Consider the following 22,321-nt stretch of genomic DNA (forward strand, 5'->3'; position numbering starts at 1 on the left):
ACCCGACAGAGACGATATGTTCGAGGGGAATAATGAGCCAGACTGTAGGCTGGGAACCGTTTGGTTGATTATTTTTCAGCGGTATGTAAAGCTTTACGATGTCCTCAGCGTCTGTGATTTGGTCAGCGTCCAGAGTGTCCCGTCTCATGTGCGTTGCGCCCCCAGTGGTGGAAAGTAACTAAGTACATTTACTTAAGTACTGTACTTAAGTACAATTTTGAGGTACTTTTACTTTACTGGAGTATTTCCAATTGTCTATACTTTTACTTCTACTCCACAATACATCTCAGAGGCAAATATTGTACTTTTACTCCACTACAATTATTTGAAAACTTTAGTTACTTTGCAGATATAAATTATTACATTATAAAACATACATTAACCACTTTAGCCCTATTTTATACCTAGGCTATTTGAAATTAGACTATCTACAAGCTCGCATCGTGACACGTTGTGAGCTTGTAGATCTGCTATTTTCAAACATTTTAGTGTTTTACTTTTGGTACTTTAAGTACATTTGGATACCAATACTACTTTTACTCGAGTAACTTATGAATTCCGGACGTTTACTTGTATCAGAGTACTTCTACATTGCAGTATTGATACTTTTACTTAAGTAAAACATTTGAGTACTTTTTCCACCACTGGTTGCGCCCGACATCATCACGTTGGTAGCGCTGCTGCTGCTGCCGCGGCAGCTTGCTGTCACTCCAGGTCGTGTTCAATCATGTCGAGCAAGCTGTACGATCGTGTGGCTACATCCATTATCGGTTTGTGTACACGAAGATTTAACATTGTTTGGAGGCCAGCACAGCTGTGGCAGTTGGAACACCACAGGGACGGTGGGGAAAAATACTGCTAAACGCCTCTCTGGACCGAGCAGACAGCTGACGGAATTTACAATTTTTTTAGCCTCTTGCGGCTCGAACCCATTAAGACCTGAAGCCGGTTCTCCATATCTCCTAAATCCCAACAGTATTCTGAAAAACGTCTGTTTCTATATCAGTGGTGCTCAATTTTTTTCGTGTCAGGGACCCCCAAAATTATATATTTTCCTGCGGACCCCCCATCTCAAAATATCTTGTTACAGGGGGTCCCAGAAGCAAAGATTTGAGTTAAAAATGTTGTCTTTAAAAATACGTATTTTCAAAGATTTGCACACATTTTCACGATTTTTCAAAAATAGCCAAAGTATAAAATAATGCTTAAAAATACGCGATCTAGCGCAAGGCCTATTGGCGCACGTTTTATGCTGTGGTGGACCCGTGATGGAGTTATGAAATTGTTATACTGTACCATTCATCCAAAAATATCACAACATCATAGAAAAGGTAAGAAAAACGTGGTCCAAAATTCCCCTTCCCGTTGCTATGTACAGTACATGGCAACATACATTTTTTTTGTAATTTTTGAATACATATTTGAAGTTTTTCAGAAAACGCTCAGGATTTAGAAGGCGTTTTTAGAATCGGCAGGCCGTGTCTGTAGGACAAAACTTTTTTAAATTTCCCACTCTGGTGTCATAATATGAGCTGTGACTGAAATGTAGCTCGTGGAGTCCCACCCATCTGTAGTCAATGTGATACTCTGCTTGTTTGAGGCTCTGAGTCACTTTAGTATTTGTCTCGTGGTAGAGCTGGTAGCACTGTTTGACAAAAAAAAGTGTTTTGTCACCAGCTTGTCTTGTCTATACTAACCTCCTAAATCCATCGTCGTTGACCACAGAAAAGTCTTTGGCTATATGTTTGCAGCTGCATCTGGTCATTTCTTCAGCTGTTATGGGGGAAGTGGGAAGTGGAGCTTCCCAGCTTGTCCTTTTGTGACATTGACCAAGTGCAGGTGATGCCAGTACTCGAGCAGCTCTCCGAGTTGAAACGTGTGGGACATGTGAATGTGGTTATGCATGCATGTGTATATATATTGTGTTCATGGTAAGCTTCCATTTCATATAACTACGCACTCATTAAACAATGACAAAATTGCGGTAATGAGCTCGACGATGCAGTGTGCGTCGCATATCTGTCGTCCTGTGGCTTTTGTCCCAGTCCTAGATCCAATTTTTACTGCAATTGCCACAATGGCCAACCTATTTGAATTACACAAGACACTGGCTCGTCAATACATGCATAATCATGATGATTCCAGTTTTCAGCCTTGTGCGGTTTGTGTACCTCCCTTTGGGTGTGCACACATCCACCTTTCAAACGGATGCAGAAAGAATAGGTTGTTTTTCAGTGAGGTTTCACTACCAAAAGATAAAACGGTGTTTCATTTCTATTCTGGTCTGTTGGAAGGCTTTGGGCAGCTGAGCTGTGTTTGGAGATGTATGTGGATTTCTTTCTAATCCAAAATGTTGGCTTTCTTAATTCTCTGTAACTGCCTGATTTAGGATTACGGTCGTGACTTGGTCTGTGTGTGTGATGTGTGTATATGCCTTGATTGTATGTGGAGAATGTCTAGTATCTTTGTATTAACCCATTAAGACCTGAAGCCGATTATACAAATGTCTTCTAAATCCCACAGTATAACAGTATTCTAAAACAAACGTATGTTTCTATATCAGTGGTGCTCAAACTTTTTCATGTCAAGGACCCCAAAATGAAATGTATCTGGCCGCCGACCCCCATCTCAAAATATTTTGTTCCAGGGACCCCCAGAAGCAAAGATTTGTGTTAAAAATGTTCGCTTTAAAACAATATTTTATCGAAAGAGTTGCACACATTTTCACGATTTAAAAAAAAAAGCAGATCTACAAGCTCTTAGCGCGGCACTCGGTGCCGCGCTATGAGCTTGTATATCTGCTATTTTTGAATAGCCAAAGTGCAAAATAATGTTTTTTTTTTTTGCTCAAATAAAAAAATGTCAAGTTTGGCTACTAAGCTAGCAGCAACTGATTTGGCTCGCTGTGGCCGGATGATGACATAAATGTCTAACATCTGGTGCACTTTGGTTAACTGTTGGCCACAGCTCACAGAATTAGCCGTCTCTTAACTTAATACAATGGCCTTCTATCGCGCAGTTGTGAAATGTTGCAACGCTGAGTTTTACCAATACGTGCCCCTCCCTTTTTTTTCAGTACCAGTTTTGTCGACTTTGTGGTTTTTGGCTTCCTATCTGAACATCCTTCCACTCTTGAAATAACACTTCAGTAACATTGGCCATTTTGATATTTGACTGTTTATTTGGCACTGACAATAGCTTCTGTAAACCGTACCATAGCTTTCTAGTTAGTTTCTTACATTTGTATCTTGTCCCGTGTATATATATATATATAAACTCTGAAGGCTCAATGCAGGCTTTGATAAACAACTTACAACTTCAGATTATTGACACATCACAAGTTTAAAACAATGGGTGAAATTATTTTGTGCAAGCTTTTTGTGCTGGTTTGAAAAAAGCTGGTTTGTGCAGAATCTGTGGAATGACATGTTATATAAATCTGCTTTCATTCTACGACATTCATTTTTTTTTGGCATTTCCACAATACATAAAGAGAGGTTTATAGAAAATGGACTGATTTTTCTAAATCTTGAAACGGGGTCCTTGGTACCCAAGGGTACAGCTTCCTTTCTTGCATTTGTCTATTGCCCAGTATACATGAACTCTCATGGCTCAGTGCAGGCTTTGATAAACAACTTAACAACTTCATATTATTTTTGTCACATCAACAAGTTGGCAACCATGTATAAAACAGTGGGTGAAAATCTTTTGTGCGAGCCTTTTGTGCTGGTTTGTAAAAAGCTGGTTCGTACAGAATCTGGAAATTACAGAACAGTGTTATCAATTGTCTTTCATTACACAACATTAATTTTGTTTGGAGTTACGACATACATAAAGAGAGATTTATAGAAAACCGACATAGCTGCAACATGTAGTGATTTGCTTTTAGTATTTGTGTTTTTTTTTGCCTCAAGCTTGAATCGGGGGACCTTGATGCCAAGCTCAGAAAATAAAGTGTACAAATATCAATCTGCAATATATCCAAAAAACATGTACAGTATATTGTGAGTTTCATACAGTGATTTTTCATGTCGAGTGCTATCCCAGCCTCGCAGTGATCTGCGCTCTCTGACCATTGAGCCTGTTCTGGTGAGGCCTTCCCTGCTTGTCCTTGGTGGCGTTGAGACAGGCGCTGTGCTTGTTGCTCTGCAGGTGGTGCCAGTACTTGAGCAGCTCACTGGGGTGAAACCCGTGGGACGTGATCAGGTGGCTGTACTTGCAGCTGGAGTAGGACACCCGCCAGTGGTTGAACAGGAACTCGTTGGGCGGCGGCGTGGGCTCGATCCGTAGCTTGGCCAGGCAGATCCCCACGTACACGTCCTCCAAATGCAGGCGGCGAATGCTCAGAGAGGCTCGGTAGATTTTCGCCGCCAAGTCCCCCGAGAACACGTAACCCGTCCCGGAGCAGAAGGTGGGGTACTTCTCACTCGGGTACTGCTCCGGGGACATGTACCACTTACTGTTTTTGTTTCGGTTCGGTGCGTAGCCCCTCATATTATTTCCCGTGAAGTAGTTCTTCTTGGGATTCAGTTCGGGTCTGAGCAGCTTGTGGATGAGGTAATCGGTGTTGACAAACATGTCACTGTCAGTTTTCATTACATAGCTGGCCTGTGGACAATGCATGGCCACCCAGTTCATCCCCATCAGTGTCTTTATAGTCAGGTTGTTGTAGGTATCCAAGAAGTCCTGCTGAAGGATATCGTGGTGCCTCTGGCTCTCGGACTCCAAGGTTTTCTGCTGTAGGCGCCCCAGCTCGCCTTCATTCGCCCCCAGCAGGAACAGCCGGATGAATCCTAGGCCTGGAGCGAGGCTCTCATTGCCCCACGTCTGCCGTATGGCGTCCCGTGCCTCTACTTGACGAGCCTCAGTGGCTATCAGCAACACCAGGAATGGTTGTGCTTTTCCCCCTGGGCATTTGTTTGCCTCGTTAATGATGTAGGGGTACGGCCCGGGGGACAGCATGCCACTTGGGCCGCCCTCTTCACTTTGGCTGGCATTAGCTGCCAGAGAGTTCTCCAGACCCGCCTCCCCCCGGGGAGAGGAGTCATCCGCATCTTGCCGTGAGCTGGCGTTATTGCCGTCCGTGTTGACTGTCGGCTGTGGAATGATCACGAACCGCCACAGCGGCTGCTGGTGGCTCTGGTTCCCTTTTGCCTTATTGGTGGAGTGTGGCCCTCTGCCTCCATAGCCCACGGGATGCTCTCTCCGCCACGGCGAACCCGCGAGGCCCGGCAACCAGTCCCGATGGACCAGAAAGACCACGACCCCCAGGAGCGAGAGGAGATACAGGAGTCCAGCGATGTGCGTACAGCAGTGGCGTCTCCTCCACTGCATGGCTGTCCAGCGGCTCCGTGGGACCTTTAATCCACTTGGTCAGGGAAGTCGCAAGCAGCTTCTCATTGATGCACAAACCGTGTGGCTATTGTGAAGGTAGTTCTCCCCAAGGGGCTCTTGAAGCCAGTGTGTGTTCTCTGGGTGTCACCAGGAAGTACGAAAGAACGTACCGGATATAAATCCGTTATTTGCACATTTTGATTTGCTCAAAGGCAATTCGCCAGGAATGTGGTCCTATGGGAGAAAAGGAGAGGGCATACTATAAACGGCATGACAGTGAAGTTTTGACTAAAACATTTTATTCACACTTGCTTTTTCTGCTTGGGTAATATATGACTGTTAATATTAGGGACAGGGATTGTACATTTTAATTCATACTGATACCATTATTATGTCAAAGCACGTCAGAGATTGATGACAATACACAAGAGCAATGTATACAATTCCAGAGCCATTGAGATAGAGTTGTGTCAGTGAGGGGTCAGAAATGCTACATTTGTGGGCGGACGGAGTGAACGGGGATGGCACAACCGTTTCTATCTTAATGGCTCTGTGCGCCCTAGTAGCCAAATTATGGGGCAAAAATCGAATAATGTAAACTTTACTGTTGTCTCTGTCGCCTATCTCTCTTAGCCTCTGAAGGCAGGAGGTTTCAGGTTAATTCAGCTCCTCTGTCACTTATCAACCCTTGTGATCTACAGCACATTGTACCTAAGTGATGTAGTGCTGTCCATGTTTGAATTCTCAGAGGAATTAATTCACACTGAGTGGTTCTCACTTGTCAGAATGGGCTTTTAACCTATTAAGACCTGAAGCCGATTCTACATGTCTCCTAAATCTCAACAGTATTCTTAAAAACGTATGTTTCTATATCAGTGATGCTCAATCTTTTTCATGTCAAGGACCCCCAAAATTACATGTATATGGCCAGGGACCCCCATCAAAATATTTTGTTCCAGAGACCCCCCCCCAGAAGCAAAGATTTGAGTTAAAAATGTTCGCATTAAAAATATATATATTCAAAGATTTGCACACATTTCCACGATTTTTCTAAAATAGGAGATCTACAAGCTCGTAGCGCGGCACTCGGTGCCGCGCTATGAGCTTGTATATCTGCTATTTTTGAATAGCCCAAAGGCATAAAATAATGCCTTTTAGCTCAAATCTAAAACTGACACAGATGCGTTGCAGGTCTTAATGGGTTAAACAAGCTGTCAAGTATCAGAATTGCTGTTATTATATGTTTTAGCAAAATAGGACTACTGAAAGTAAAATCTTAAATCTGTCCAATATTCTACTTTCGGAAAATATTGAAAAAGCTGTACGTCTAGTTTTTTTTATGTAGTGATTTGAAGCGGAGAACATCTACTGCGGTAATCACTCGTCTTTTTCATATCCATAAGGTTTCCCATGTGATCTTGTGAAGTCGGGTTCTGTAGAACAGCTACTTTCCCCCTCTTTAATATTCATCATATTGATTGATTTTTAAAACAGACTGACCTTGACATTCACAAGATGGAACCACATTTACACTATGTTAGTAGGCTGTAAACATTGCTGGAGCCGACAACATTCAGTAAATGACCTGAGAAACAGCGCTTACCTTAACCTGATGTCTGGTTGAGTGTCATGAATGCACTCTGATGTGCTCTATGAATTTTGGGCTTCTGAAAAAAAGAGAACAAGTCATAGATAAAATCAGCATAGCCATCTACTGTTGCAGCCAAAAACTAAACATCTTCCTCCTTTCTCCTTTATTTATTCAGGGAAACCCATTGAGAGCAAGCTCTCTTTTTCAAGGACGCGCTGATAATAAACATTTGAATCGCATTACAATGTCAATAGTCATTGCTAGTCATTGCCTTCCCATTGGATCAGTGAGTTAATAATTAGCTAAATGAGATTGTGTTACTTAAATATGAACCCTAAATATGAATGCAAAGTTGATTCTTCTGTCATGTTGAGAATACGTTATGAAATGCATATTTGGGCTTTCATTAAAACCATTCTCAAATATTTAAACCTCATAGATGCAAATAACCGTTTATCGGATCCAATAATACATATAGGAGTCATAAATTCTTGTACAGCGACAATTCTGTGCAAAACATTGTCGGAGAGATTCTAAGAAACATCTCCAACTTGAGGTTATTCCCCCCCTCTTCCTCATTTTTACATGAATTCATTCATGTAAAAATAAAGCCTCAAAAAGTATTGCGCTTCAAAGGTTGTAAAAATGCCAGTTGAGAAACATGAATGACAGATGGAAAAATAGGATTTAGGGTTTATTTTTCTTATGTTGTATTTGTGCTTTTTTTGTAAATGATAAATTGGTCTTATCCACTTAAACCCTAGAAGATATTTAGTTCAAATCCGTGAACGACAGCTGTTATTTTACTCTAAATCTCTTCTTTGAAAATAGCCAATCTACAAGCTCACAACGCGTCTCATTGCAACACGTTGTGAGCTTGTTAATCAGCAATCTTTCCCAAATGTCTCTCCCACAGATTAGGGATGCGAGGGCTCAAGTAGTTAAATGTAATTCTGGCATTAAAAAATTAAAACGTCTTCAATGTAACTTGCCTAAACCTGCAGAAACCCTGCTTTTATGCAGTTCTCCACTCTCCTTCCCGACAGTGCAGACTCTTGATAAGAAATGTCTGTAGAATGGTCAGCCTATGTTCTGTTTGTGGGCCACTAAGCCCCCCTGGAGTGATGTGTGTCCTCTCACATTCTACTGAATTACACACAACCCTCTTAAAGGACCCCCGGAGACAAAGGACTGTTTGTGAGAGCTCACAGAAGCGCTGAAAAGACTTATGTCGGGCTCTCATGGACGCGTCAACTGAAATGAAAAGAAGCATTTCCTTTCCCAGCCATGTGAACGTACACGCACTTGGCATACAAGGGTAAAAAAAAAAGAAAAAAACGGCCTTCAGTTTTTGAACCGTCTCTCATCTTTACATACCTTGGTATCGGGTCGCCCGCCACCACAGACCCGAAGCAGTCGTTGGTAGCATGCACTACACGCACGCCTGTGTCGGCTTGAGTCACAGTGCCTCTTCCCCAATTGTCCTCGGACGTGGTGAATCATAACCCGTCGCGTGACGTGCCTCGACGTTGTCGATCCGCTGCTGCTTCTCTGACATGTTCGGGCTTGATGATCCCAGTCCTCATCTTTGTATTCCTATTAGAATGACTAAGTCCCCCAGTCTGCTCAGCCAACCTGCGTTCTCTTATCGTTCGAATGGAACATGTTTTTCTTCTTTACCGGGTCCTCTTCCAGACACGCACGGCTCCCTACCAAAATGCAAGCGCATATGTGCGTGGCCATAGTTGGCGGTACATGTGTCGGAGAGCTCCGGCGTTGCGGTGTCTCTCTCTGCCGCGGCGCATCGTCCCCAGGAGGCTGTGCTTTGCAGAGTTTTGTAGCTGTGGTGCTCGGCTGTCGGCTGTTGCTGCGTGTGCTACTCTTTGACTTGCTCACAGAGCCCAGGGCGCCGCCGGGGGTCCTGTGGCTCTGCTGTGGTTGTTGTTGCCTCGCGCACCGAGGCAGGGCAGATGAAGGTAGCGGCTGCTGGGTGGATGTGCTGTGTGTGTGTGTGTGTGCGTTGTTGTAGCGGCAGCCACCCTCTGTCTCTGCTGCTGCTCATCCTCCCTCCTGTGCTGTGCTGCCTGCCTGCACCCACCACCGCCTTCTCGTTTTTTTGCTCTTGCTTTTTCCTTCCTTCCCCCGTTAAACCTCTCCTCTTTTCTATGTGCTTCCTCGCTCGTATTTTTTTTCTTCTGTCATCTCGGGTTTTTTTTTTTTCTTTCTCGTCTCTCCCTTCCTCCACCCCTCCTCTCACACTCTCTCTCTCTCTTTCCCCCCCCTCCCTTGTTCGATTTTGATGGATTTGCCTGCTATCGGCCGTGTGCAATCGCGCTCTGTGTGTGTGTGTGTGTGTGTGTGTGTGTGTGTTGTCGCCTGTGTTCCGGAGGTGAGCGGCTCGTGTAGAGGCTTAAGACAGCTGTGGGGGGAGGTGGGGGTGGGGTGGCTAACGCTGTGCGTTGCGCGTCTGGGTTCTGACGGACAGCTCCTGCCTCAGTGATGGTACGCTCTGCCCCCCCCTCCACCCCCCCAAACGCATCACACCATCTCTACCCGCTTACAAGCTGCTGTTGCTACTGTTGCCGCCTGCTTTGTGGGAAGTGAGGGCGGGGGGGGGGGGGGGGGGGGGTTGGGCTCATGACCTATTTGTATTCACTCCCACCCCTCAGAAAGAGGAACAAGAGGATATCTCCACTTTGCGTGTGGTGAAAAGTGCGAGGGGGGGGTGTGTGTGTGTGTGTGTGTGTGTGTGTGTGGGGGGAGGGCGTTCTCATCGACACTTCCACGGGGGCCATTATGCGGGGAGCGGAGCTATATCGGCTCCCCCGGCGCACCATTTGGAGCGGTTCCAAAACCTCAGGCTTTAATAATTTCTCCCCTGTGTAGCCGGTCGAGCCGTGTCGTTTTCACCGTGGAAGAATTACTCGTTATCGTGTTTTGTGTAATACCTGCCTTTCCAGCAGTATTTCACGATTGATAGTTTTCAATGGTGGCATCCCCCCCCCTCTGCCATAGTTTCATCCTTTCATCCTTATCAGGGTGCCTCACTGCATTTAACCAACTTCTCAAAAAATCTGTTTCTGATTTATATACATGTTTTTTTTTTGTTTTTGGGGCGGTGTAGCCGCCCCCTATAAGTGAGTTTTGGACACCGACCAAAACATTTGTGTACCCCCTAACCCTTCCATTGTTAATGCAAATCGATACTTTTTTCATATCAGCCAATCACATTACAGCTAGTGTCATCACCACTAACTGTAATGTGATTGGCTAACTTTGCAAATTCAGGACTGTGATTGGCTAGCGAAACACATGACACATGTGCAGCCCTATGAATAGCAGTATGGACTTTAAAAAAAGTCATTTATCCTTTTTTTAAAGTGAGTCATGTTGTGATGACCACACACCGCCCACTTCACACTGGGTGTGATTTTTATACTGTATGAGCACTTGCACTTAACCCATGAAGACCTGGAACCCATCTGTCATTTTTTTTTTTGAGCTAAAAAGCATTATTTTATACTTTGGCTATTCAAAAATAGCAGATATACAAGCTCATGCACTACTAGCGGATATACAGGCACTGAGTGCAGTAGATCTCCTATTTTTGAAAAATCGTGAAAATGTGTGCAAATCTCTGAATATATATTCTTTTAAAGCGAACATATCTAACTCAAATATTTGCTTCTGGGGGTCCCTGGAACAAAAATATTTGGGGATGGGGGGGGGGGGGGGGGGTCGGCGGCCAAATACATATAATTTTGGAGGTCCTTGACATGAAAAAGTTTGAGAACCAGTAATATAGAAACATACGTTTTTCAGAAAACTTGTTGGGATTTGGAAGACATTTTGTAGACTCGGCTTCAGGTCTTAATGGGTTAACATACTGCACAATAATTAATTTGCAATGAAAAACACAACATGGCGTTAACCACAATCAAGTCTTTCGAAATTCCCCCTCTACAAGCGGAACCATGAGCTCACAACGCGTCACATTGCAATGTGTTTGTGAGCTTATGCTGGGCGTCAAAAGACGAAGGGCTTTCTAGGGCATTAAGTGGTTAATACAACAGCATTGTGACATGTGGATGACCTATCTGTGGCGCCAAACTGGCCCAGATACGTCTCTGCTGGATGTTTTACACACTAGAACCTTTCTCACAGCAGAGTCCTGTGCACCTGCACTCACAGAGAGTAACCGCTAAATCACAGTCTCCTCTGGCGCCTACTATTGCTTAGTGGGCCCTCAAATAATTGGCAAAACACTAAAGATTCTATTGATAACATAACATTAACCCATTAAAGGTAGGGTAAGTGATATTTTTGGGTTAAAACGTATATTCTGATAGTAATCCTTGCTATAGAGTGTTTGTTCAGTAACAGGAGTCTCCCCGTCTCTCCAGCTCTTTAATAAACAGAAAATACATTTTCCGGTAGGTGTCAAAATCTCAGCCAATCAGGAGAAAGTACCCATTTTTAAGCTTCATTTTTTATAGTGTTCCAGTTCCAATTTTGCCTGCTCATTTCTTAGTGTCATCACTTCCAATTTCACTTGTTTAATCTATATCCTGATTGAGTTCTCTATCCTGATTGGATAAAATTGGAACTGAAACTGAAACAAAAATGCATTTTCTGTTTTATAAAGAGCTGCAGAGACAAGGAGACTCCTTTTACTGAACAAACACTCTATAGCAATGAGTACTATCAGAATATAGAGCTATTTAACACTTATTTTAACCAAAGAAAATCACTTACCCTACCCTAACCTGAAGCCGATTCTACAAATGTCTTCTAAATCTCGAACGCTTTTCTGAAAAACGTGTGTTTCTGTATCAGTGTGGTGCTCAAACCTTTTCATGTCAAGGACCCCCATCAATATGATATGTATTTGGCCACGGACCCCCATCTCAAAATATTTTGTTCCAGAGACCCCCAGAAGCAAAACTGATATATTTTCAGTTCATTGCCCAGCCCTACAAAGAAAACACTATTTCAGTGGGGTGTGTGTATACTAAGTTACAGCTTAGAACACTCCTGTGACTCTGCTGATAAACTCTGGCCTGTAGCTATTAGGAAATGCAGAGAGAAAATAGGAAGCGGTGAATTAAAAAAATGGTTATAAATAGAGTAGTTGGCAGATGTGTCAAGATTTCCTCGGTATCGAGTTCTCAAATGCGGTGACAAGATTTGCAAATGTTCCTTCCTGCATGAAGCATGACGTTTGATTTGTTGTGGTTTTGCATTAAAGACCCACTCCTCCCCCAAAATCGTCTTCTCTTGTTTGGTCAACTCATTCTCTGCCGTTGACGTGTTTTTTTTTCTTCTTCCAAAGCCCACACCGCCATTGACGGGTCTGTCGTGTTTCGGTCTTTTCAGTGGTTTTCCACTAGATGGCGCTGTTCGCTAACCTGGGAGTCACCTTTAGACTCCCAGGGAAGCAAAGCAGCAGCATATCACCCGATCGCAAAAGAAAAACATATATAAATATATAAATATTTTCAAAGCAAACATTTTTAACTCTGTTTAAACTTCTGGGGGTCCCTGGAACAAAATATTTTGAGATGGGGTCCACGGACAAATACATAACATTTTTGAGAACCACTGATATTTGAGCAACATTAGTTAAGATTTAGAAGACATTTGTAGAATCCCCCCAGAAGCAAAGATTTGAGTTACAAATGTTCGCTTTAAAAACATAGTCAAAGACCCACGATTTTCCACAATTTTTCCCAAAAATGTCAGATCTTTTAATGGCCCAAAGAAATCTAAAAAGTGACACAGATGCCTTCCCGGTCTGATTTGGGTTAAAGGATTTGGAAAAAGGGACTTTCTCTGCTTTGTTTTGGCTAAAAGCGCCCCTCACTCAACTGGCCATATCTATGGAATCTTTTTTTTGCTGCGGCACAATTGTTTTTCTCCGAGTCAGCCATCGGCGGGTGGATCGTTGTGAAAAATAATATTCTATGATTTTTTCAAAGGTCAGTGAAAACACTTGGAAATCGCTGGCAAGGGCAGCATAGACGATATATTTTTTTTTCTGGCAGCTAATGAGTTGATAGACACATTTTCGACAACCCTGGAGTGTAACACTATCACAATACCATACGGACACTGACTCTGACCGTGTGAACAGATACTGTTTATACTGTTCACAGTTTCTGTTATGAATTAACAACATTTTGATTTCCAAATATTTTTTTGCATGTGTGTATTTTTGCATAACGTATTTGCCTTGGCTTGGTGCGGTTACAGATACAGTGCGATAAGTACAGAGGGATAGTCATCGGAAAAATAAACATCATAAATGACAGACTCCCGCACCAAGCCAAGGCAAATACGCTATGCCAAAATACACACATGCATGCAAAAAAATATTTGGAAAATGCAAATGTTGTTCATTCATAACAGAAACTGTGAACAGTATAAACAGTACAGTATCTGTTCACACGGTCAGAGTCAGTGTCTGTATGGTATCGTGATAAGTGTTACTCCAGGGTTGTCAAAAATGTGTCTATTAACTGTTATGCTGCCTCTGGGCACCTGAATTTCACCCTGCGGGATCAATAACATCTTGATGTGTTTTGGAGGCTTAAAAATCCTGGTATCCTGAAGTTGGCCTGCACCACACGCTCTTGATACCGAGTGTTTTTTTTATTCATACCAAGCGGCCTACTCATACCACTCTGTTCTATCACTTGAGTGTCATTCTCGGTGTCGCTCGGCCCCCGCTCTGCCTCTGCCATTGTGTCCCCTGACTGTATCGGCACTTAGTAACAGCGTCGGGGGGGGGGGGGGGGGGAGAGGGTGGCTTCTCTGCCGGTCAGCCCACGGCTGCGTGGGTCCTGTGCGTAGCGTGCGCTCCAGCCTGTGGGAATGTCACTGAATGATAGATTACAACTAGACCGCAGGGGTGTGACCCTCAGCACTGCCCCCTTCATCTTTCTCTCTCTCTCACACACACACACAGACACACAGACACACACACACACACGCGCTCTTCCATTTCTCCAAGGGGAATCAATAGGGCCCTGGAGCAGAATGGGAGGATGAGCAACAAATTGGTAAAGCGCTGCAAACCTCCATAAGGCAGAATTCTATGAATACGGAACGAGGGAGGCGTGTTAGCTTTTTTACATAAAACTCCTCCTGCACAGCCTCACACCTGTTCTTAGTTCTCCTTACCTTGCGGTCTCCTAAAGATGATACTGAAAGAGGCATTGCCACTTTTTCCTCCTAAATGGTTATAATTGGGTTTCATTATGATTTTATTTTTTTTTGCCTCTGTGGACACACCCCACAGTTCATTTAGAATTACAGATTGGAACCTTTAACCCATTAAGACCTGGGACGCATCAGAAAACTGTTTGGATTTAGAAGACATTTGTAGAATCGGTGTCAGGTCTTAATGGGTTAAGCCAAATTCCAACACTCAAATTTCCTCCGTCATCTGTCCTCCTCATGGCAGTGTTACGGTGAATATATATTGGTAACCTGCCGAAATATGTGACCATCTCGTGGACTTACTTACATGAAGGTCTTAAAATATGTGGCCTAAATACCGCTAGGTTGGACTCTAGCAGAGGAAACAAACCGCAATGATTTACGTTCGGACACTTGACGTTATGTGACGTCTACACGATTGTCACACATTTCAGCAGGTCATCAATTTCACTGCAACACCGCCATATATATACAATTTTATACAGTAGGTTTTACAATATTATAATACAATATGTAGGTTGACGTGCTATGGAAACGATAAACTACCTCTGCTCCCCGCCTTCATGTGTCTGTCCCAGTTTTAAGTTGACTATTCAAAAATAGAAGATCTACAAGCTCACAGTGTGCCACGTCGTGCCGCGCTGCGAGCTTGTACATCTGCTATTTATGAACATCAATAAACAACATGAGAACTACTGATTTTAGAGGGCATTTGTAGAATCGTCCTCGAGTCTTAATGGGTTCAGTGGTTGCCACTTTTAGCACCACTCACTTCATACGTATTTCATATCTGCTGCTAACTTGCACAAGAGATTGAGATCTGCTTTTATTTCTGTTTTATTTATTTTTTGAGGACACGCCTCATGTGTTGCTGCAGTTCACTTAGTGTTCAGTGAACGGCAGTAAAAGGCTACTACTCCCCAAGGACAACTAGGCCTTTAAAATTGATGCAACTCTGTTAAAGACTCTGTTTTCTGTGTGTGTGTGTGTGTGTGTGTGTGTGTGTGTGTGTGTGTGTGTGTGTGTGTGTGTGTGTGTGTGTGTGTGTGTGTGTGTGTGTGTGTGTGTGTGTGTGTGTGTGTGTGTGTGTGTGTGTGTGTGTGTGTGTGTGTGTGTGTGTGTGTGTGTGTGTGTTCTGCAGGAGGGAGCGTCTGCCAGGAAGGCCCAGACTCCAGCTCTGCAGCCCGTCCCCCGTCCAGGTCAGTACCACTACACCACCAGGGTTTCTCAAAAGTGGGTGCTGTGGCACCCTAGGGTGCCGCAGAACACTTTGTTAATATTCGGAATTCATCCATATCGCTTCAGTTTAACCACTTTAGACCACTGTTTCCCCAAACAGTGGATCGGGATCCATCTTTGGGTCGCAGACGCAAAAAAGTAAATGTTTCCTACATTTAAAAAAATATATTATTTCACATCACAACTTTTCGTCAATTAAAAAACGATTCCAACATTATTCAAAATGTAATAAATAAAATGAAAATATCTAATTTCCATACATTCTTTTTTTTTTCAAGTTGAAGTAGTGAAAATAGCAGATCTACAAGCTTGTAGATCTGTTATTTTCACTAGTTTGGGTCCCGGGCAAAAGTCTAATTTCTCTTTTGGGTCGTGAGTATTTGATGTTGAAGTTTGAGAACTGCTGCACTACACGACACTTAATGGCCAGACCGCACCAATGCAACTAGTCGCAACTCCTTGCAACAAAGACCTGAGCTAATAGCACCCCACTACCATTCCCCACAGTCAGTCCCACAAGTCTAAAACCTTCCAGGTAGACCTTTATGATCCCGCAGGGGAAATTCTGTTTCAGCTTTACCCCGCTGATGGCTGCTCAGATGGTCGTGTTAAGCGCATGGGGGAGGGGGGGCTATTAAGAGGTTAAGTGTCTTGCTCAGGGACACTTTGACACCGGTGACCTTTCCGATTCCCAGGTGACCTCTCTGCTCACTCAGCTACTTCCCACATATCTGTCGTCCTCCAATCCCCATGCGGCAAAAATGTAGAATTTATATATCTGAACTCGTCTCAGAGCACAAATAACACACTAAAACCACGAAATGGTTTAAGTTGGATTTTTCCCCTCTGAAATGGTTCCATTAGGATGTCAACAGTTGTCACTGCTAAACCACATTCCTTGTTCTTGGAATGAATGCTTCCCTATCCATCTTTTCACGTTGCATATCTGCTATTTTTGAATAGCCAAAATTGTAAAATAATGCTTTTTTGCTCAAATCAAAAAAGTGACACAGATGCGTTCCAGGACTTAAACCAACTTAAGCCCTATATGCTTCATCGTACGACAAAGAGCCAATCAACAAGCTCACAATAGATAACCTGTTTTCACTATTCTTGGGTAAAAAAATGTAATCTCTAAATGTTTGGAAATTGCCCAAAATAGGTACACCAGGTTGAAAGTGGTTAGGGGCTGTTAAAAAAATAAAATAAAAAGCTTTTCGCTTGTCTTTAACCTTTTTTGGTGGGGGGGGGGGGGTGGCGGCGGTGAAAACGGAGAACAAGAGGTCACCTCCTCCAGCCATCCATTGCTGGAAACCTTCAATCCCAGTCTTTGTTCTGTGATGAATCATGCTTCTTATTCGCCTCTTCCATTACAGCACTGACCCCAAGACACTGCACCCGTGCTTCTGTTGCTTAGTTGAGAAGTCTGCATGTGTGTGTGTGCGCAGTTATGTAAGGCTTTGTGTGTGTTTTTTGAATACGTATATATCTTTTTCTTGATAAATGAGGTTGATGCAAAGGCTGTGACAATCGACACGGCGTCACTGACACAATCGTCACTGATGAGCTTCAAGACATGAAAAGAATTGACCTTTCTGAGTTTTTCCAACTCATGTCGTAAGGTCTGTGCCAACGCTCCAAAATAGAACAGAGTTCTGAGAGACACGTCAACAAGACTTTTTTTGCCGCGTCCAATTGACGCCTCCAGTGTGGCTGCAGCCCTTGTAAACAATGGGTGTGTTTTGCAATAACCCGTGCGTCCGATGCTTGCAGTGTGTTGGGCCTTTAAAGGCTTAGTGAAATGAAAAATATGTTTTTCACACTTTTAGAGCATATCCGTGCTTCGAAATAACTATCACCGTCTTTAAAAGATGGTTTGGTGGAGTGAAAATGGAAAGTTAGCCCCCAGAATTGAAAGTAGAACACAATTAGTCTTTTCCGCATTATTATTTGTACTTTTTCTGTTATTTTTTTCCCCCACACATATATCTTACATCACTAATACCGTGTTCCAAAGTTTGTTTTTTTGTTTGTTTTTGGCTTTTGTTATGCTGTAGCTTTCCACTCGAGCGGGACTCCAATAAAATGCCTATAAGGGATTATTTGTATGATCATCACCATACCCCTTGGTGTACCTGCAATAATGGCTTTCTTATCTGATTTATGTGTTTGTGTTGCTTTTCCGTGCCGCGTTATTAATAATCCAGGAGGCCTCCAGCGAAAAAGCTGCGTATATAAAATCATTACCGTTCCATGTCCTCCACGGGAAAATTATTACACCGGGTGCAAGCAGTGAACTAGCAAATGTGTTTTGTAAGACCGCGGGATATGTAGGTTCCTCTATTCAGTTCACTTTAACCACATTAACCCTGGCGTCCCTATTTTGGGCACACACACAAAAAGTAATTAAAAAATGTTCAATTTCTTTATTTTTGTATTATTCAAAAACAGCAGAAATGGTAGGTCTAAAAGCTCACAATCACAGATTATATTTACTAATATTATTTACGATCTATTTTTGCCGTTAATCATACGATGAAGTGTATCGTTGCTGTCGGGCAGAAACCTTGTATCTACATATTTCAAAAAAATGTTATCTTTTGGTCTACTTCGTCGTACAAGACTGTCACACAAAATTAGCGAAAATAGCCGATCTACAAGCTGAAAACGTGTCGCATCGTGATGTGTATTGAGCGTGTAGATCTGCTATTTTTGGAAGGAAGAAAGTGAAAGTGGTTAATATAATATCATTATTTAACCAATGAAAAATGTTAACAATAGCCTGTGACTAAATAATAACTACATTAGATCCATTGGAATGCGGGTTCTTTTTTTTTCCATTTGATAAAAAGTAACAGTTCTGGACTTCCAAAATGTCCACCTGACAGCAATGATAGACTGTAGGGCTGTAAGTGGTTAATGTCCATGTGACAGAAGTTGGTGCAGCGTGGCGGGTTATTTCAGTTCAACAATTTATGTGTACGTGTGTGATTTATGCTTTCCTCTCTCTCTCTCTTCCTCTTCCCTCCAGTTTCACAAGCCAGACCTCCGCCAAATCAGAAGAAAGGTATGCATCGTTTTGACCCATTTGGATGGCGTTGGTGTTTTCCATGGTTATAGATTGAAATGTATGGTTACTGTCTGTGACCTCTTTTTCTTTTCTGTTTAACCCCAGGCCCTTTTTTGTTTTTGTTTGCATGGATTGAAGTTCTCATACGCCAGGGGTCGGCAATAGGCGGCCCGCGGGCCGAAATTGGCCCCCCAGAAATAATATCTGGCCCGTGAGATAATTTTGAGAATTGAATTTTTTTGAAAAAATATATATTTTTTTTAGAAAAATATTTTTTGATTTTTTGGGGGGAGGGATTTTATTTTTATACAGTATCAGACCGATAGTCTCACATATAGGCCGCTATTATATCTATTATATCCAAATACAGAAACTATCCCCACCTAAATAATGACTATTACTCCATGTTGAGAGTGGGTACATCCACACATGTCCGTAAGCTAGCGTGCAACGGTACGCTGGCTACGCGACGGTAGCCCCGTCCACTCCCATGTTAAAAAAAAACCGGAACGGTACTTCCGGTTTTAAACTTAACATGGGAATGGATGGGACTTCCGGCGTCCGTACGGTAACTTGGCGGAGATATGTGGATGCACCCAGAGAATGACAGCGGGGTATAACGTGGGCGGCGCTCGCTCAATGACATGAAAAAAAGTCAGTGGACACTGGACAGCACTTGGTGCTGAAATAGCAAACAAGCAGTAGTATGGTATGAAATAAAAACACAGTTCAGTAAATCATTCAAACTCCTCTCTAAACACTCTGTTTTCACTGTCAACTTTCCTCTTCAAACCTTTCGATAGCGCCATTGTTGTTGTTTGTATCTCGCTCACTAGCAGCAGCTGAAATGTTTTCTGCAATCAAGCGACAGACTGAACAAATAACAGCGAGCGCCCCCCTATGTATTTTTTATTTAGTTAGTAAATGGCGCATTGTAATTATAACTAATGTAGCGCTCGTTTCAAGAGACTCTGAAATCAAGCACTCCATGATCAAATGGATTCATCTTTTATCTTGGTCTGATTTTAATTCGGTTTAATTATGTTAATGTTCACATTGTTGGTGCCATCAGTCACATATTAGTAAAGATACAGTATGAATGATTTACTGAAAAGTGTTATAAAAAAAGTATTAAAAATTAATGTTAAAATAATTATAAATACTTATTTCATAGAACCTGAACCCACTTTTGAAATCATGCACTCATAAACACGATGCATTTTAAAGGATTTATAACATTTTATAGCTAGATTAGAGGAAAATGGAGAAGAAAAAAAAAAATCACCAGAAAAATCGCCTGTGCTGATATTTAAACCGGAAAAAATGTTGATTTATATTGGTCAAACAGAACCGAATTAGACCCAAATTAGACCCGAATTAGACCGAGTTAGACCCGAATTAGACCCGAAAAATGTTGTTCGCGGGGAGGCCCGGCCCGCGATGGAATGTCTGGGAGTGATATTGGCCCTAGGCTTATCTCAATTGCCTACCCCTGTCATACGCCATTACATGACTGATTTCAGAATTCGAATGGGTCAAGCTAGCAAAAGAATACATGTTCTGTAGCATAACCCATTAAGACCTGAGGCGAACAGTTTTTTGAAAAAAACATTTTTTCGAGATTTTTCTAAAATAGCAGATCTACAAGCTCATAGGCACTCGGTACCGCGCTATGAGCTTGTATCTCTGCTATTTTTGAATAGCCAAAGAAATCTAAAGTGACACTGATGCTTTCCAGGTCTTAATGGGTTGATGTAAATTACCGTAATGTTGAGAAGCATCTTCCATGAAACCTTAATGGTCTCGGATAATTCATAAAAGCAAATGTTTAAAGCCTCAATCTGCAATTTTTTCGACTGGCTGTATTTAGAAGAGCAAGAACCTAGGTTTAGAATGAAATTACCTTAGGAAACGGCGCTAGTGTGTGGAGGGCTCCTGTCACAGTGTTTCACATATTGGGACTTGGCCTAACATACATTTTCAGTAGTGAGATTTGTCTTTGCTCTAAACCCTGAATATACAAAGAAATTACTGACAATGACAGGTACCAATAATCAAAATAAATAATGTACTATGGCCAAAATAGGCCTTATTTAATAATTGTATACTTTCAGCATTTTTTAACAATAGTGGAAATGGCGGATCTAATTTAGATGGCTGTTTACACCATTTTTGAAATGTATGAACATATAGAACATTAATTTATACTGAACAGAAACGATTCTGGCAATTATGCGATTATCTCAAATAATTGTGATGGGCCTAATAATTGTGCCGGGCCTAAATGACCATTTGCTTTTCATTTTGTGTTTTTTTGTCTCTCTCCATCCATCTCACCCATTCATTGAATCCCCTCTCTCTCTGTGTGTGTGTGACCTTTACCTTGGTACATGTTTTTAAATTCTTTCCTACCCCCTTAGGGTCCCGGACCCCCATCGTCATCATCCCCGCCGCCACCACCTCTCTCATCACCATGCTCAACGCTAAGGACCTCCTGCAGGACCTCAAGTAAGCCTGGGTTTATGCCTGTTGGGATGTAGTGTTGCTCTGTCATCCTAAAAGCTCTCTCCTCTGTTAGAGGTTTTTGTTAAAAAGTGAAAAGCTCTATTTCGATAGTAAGCACGATGTTTCAGCCCGGGACACCTAACAGCTCTATCCAATCAGGAGAGAGAACCCCACAAAGATCATTTATCACCTTGACTCATTAAGACCTGAGGCAGATTCTACAAAATGTCTTTTAAATCCTAACTGTTTTTTGAAAAAAACGTATGTTACTATGTCAGTGGTTCTCAAACTTTTTCACGTCATGGACCCCAAAATGTATATGTATTTGGCCGTGGACCCCTATTTCAAAATGTCGTTCCAGGGACCCCCCCCCCCCCCCCCCAGAAGCAAAGATTTTAGTTACAAATGTTCGCTTAAAAATATATATATATTAAAAGATTTTCACAAATGTTAACCATTTTTTAAAAATGGCAGATATACAAGCTCATAGTGCCGCGCTGTGAGCTTGTATATCTGCTATTTTTGAAGTGCAAAGTGTAAAATAATGCTTTTAGCTCAAATCAAAAAATGACACAGATGCTTCTCCCGGTCTGAACTTTAACAGGGTTAACTTTTGATCGTGTTCCAGGTCTGCAAATGTTTTGGTTTTTGTTTCTTTACTTCCAATTTCACTTGTGAATCCTGTATCCTGTGTGAGTTCTCTCTCCTGGTTGGATAAAAGTGGTGTCCCAACCTGAAAATATATGTTATGTTAACATTGAATCTTTTTTCAACCATGTTAAACCTGGCATCCCTATTTTGGGCATCATGTAAGAAGTACTAATCGCGATAATGGCTGATCCAAGGCCAGTCCACACCAATGCAATTACTTGCGACCATTATCCCCAATGGCAGTTGCAAGGAGTGGCATTGGTGTGGACTGGCCTTAACCCATTAAGACCTGAAGCCGATTCTACAAATGTCTTCTAAATCCCAACAGTTTTCTTTAAAAAAACGTACGTTTCTATATCAGTGGTTCTCAAACCTTTTCATATCAAGGACCCCCAAAATGATATGTATTTGGCCGCTGACCCCCATCTCAAAATGTTTAGTTCCAGGGACCCCAGAAGCAAAGAAAAGAGTTAAAAATGTTCGCTTTAAACAATGTATATATTCAAAGATTTGCACACATTTCACAATTTGTAGTGACAAATCAAGAAAGAGAGGGGGTTCACTTTGTCCCTTTCTCCTCTCTCTCTCTCTCTCTCTCTCAGAGTCAGAATCAGATGTATTGTCACATCACAGGTTTACATGTGTAAAGGAGTGGGTGATATTCGCTTTTGTGCAAGCTCTGTCATTCTGAGTTTTCAGGGAAAAAAGGG

General features: G+C 42.3%; 2 protein-coding genes across 2 annotated transcripts in view; one reads left to right on the forward strand and one right to left on the reverse strand.

Annotated features, from left to right (window-relative positions):
• Positions 1 to 22,321, forward strand: part of cdc73 (cell division cycle 73, Paf1/RNA polymerase II complex component, homolog) — a 45,361-nt gene that overhangs the window by 15,546 nt on the left and 7,494 nt on the right. Inside the window, exons 11-13 of the mRNA XM_084058448.1 lie at positions 15,288 to 15,345; positions 18,417 to 18,452; positions 20,876 to 20,963. Coding sequence (XP_083914574.1) covers positions 15,288 to 15,345; positions 18,417 to 18,452; positions 20,876 to 20,963 — 182 coding nt within the window. The remainder of the gene's footprint in view (positions 1 to 15,287; positions 15,346 to 18,416; positions 18,453 to 20,875; positions 20,964 to 22,321) is intronic.
• Positions 3,191 to 9,495, reverse strand: LOC311045362 (beta-1,3-galactosyltransferase 2-like). The gene is made up of 3 exons (XM_084057207.1): positions 8,303 to 9,495; positions 6,938 to 7,001; positions 3,191 to 5,568 (listed from the first exon to the last, which is right to left on the reverse strand). The coding sequence occupies exon 3, from the start codon at positions 5,332 to 5,334 to the stop codon at positions 4,039 to 4,041; it is 1,296 nt and encodes a 431-aa protein (XP_083913333.1). The 5' UTR covers positions 5,335 to 5,568; positions 6,938 to 7,001; positions 8,303 to 9,495; the 3' UTR covers positions 3,191 to 4,038.

The sequence above is a fragment of the Gymnoscopelus microlampas genome (genome assembly GCF_963454915.1).
Source record: "Gymnoscopelus microlampas genome assembly, chromosome: 5".
NCBI classification, from domain to species: domain Eukaryota; kingdom Metazoa; phylum Chordata; class Actinopteri; order Myctophiformes; family Myctophidae; genus Gymnoscopelus; species Gymnoscopelus microlampas.

Excerpts from the sequence above, each read along its gene's own strand:
- LOC311045362 (XM_084057207.1), bottom strand. The coding sequence starts at position 5,334 with ATGCAGTGGAGGAGACGCCACTGCTGTACGCACATCGCTGGACTCCTG.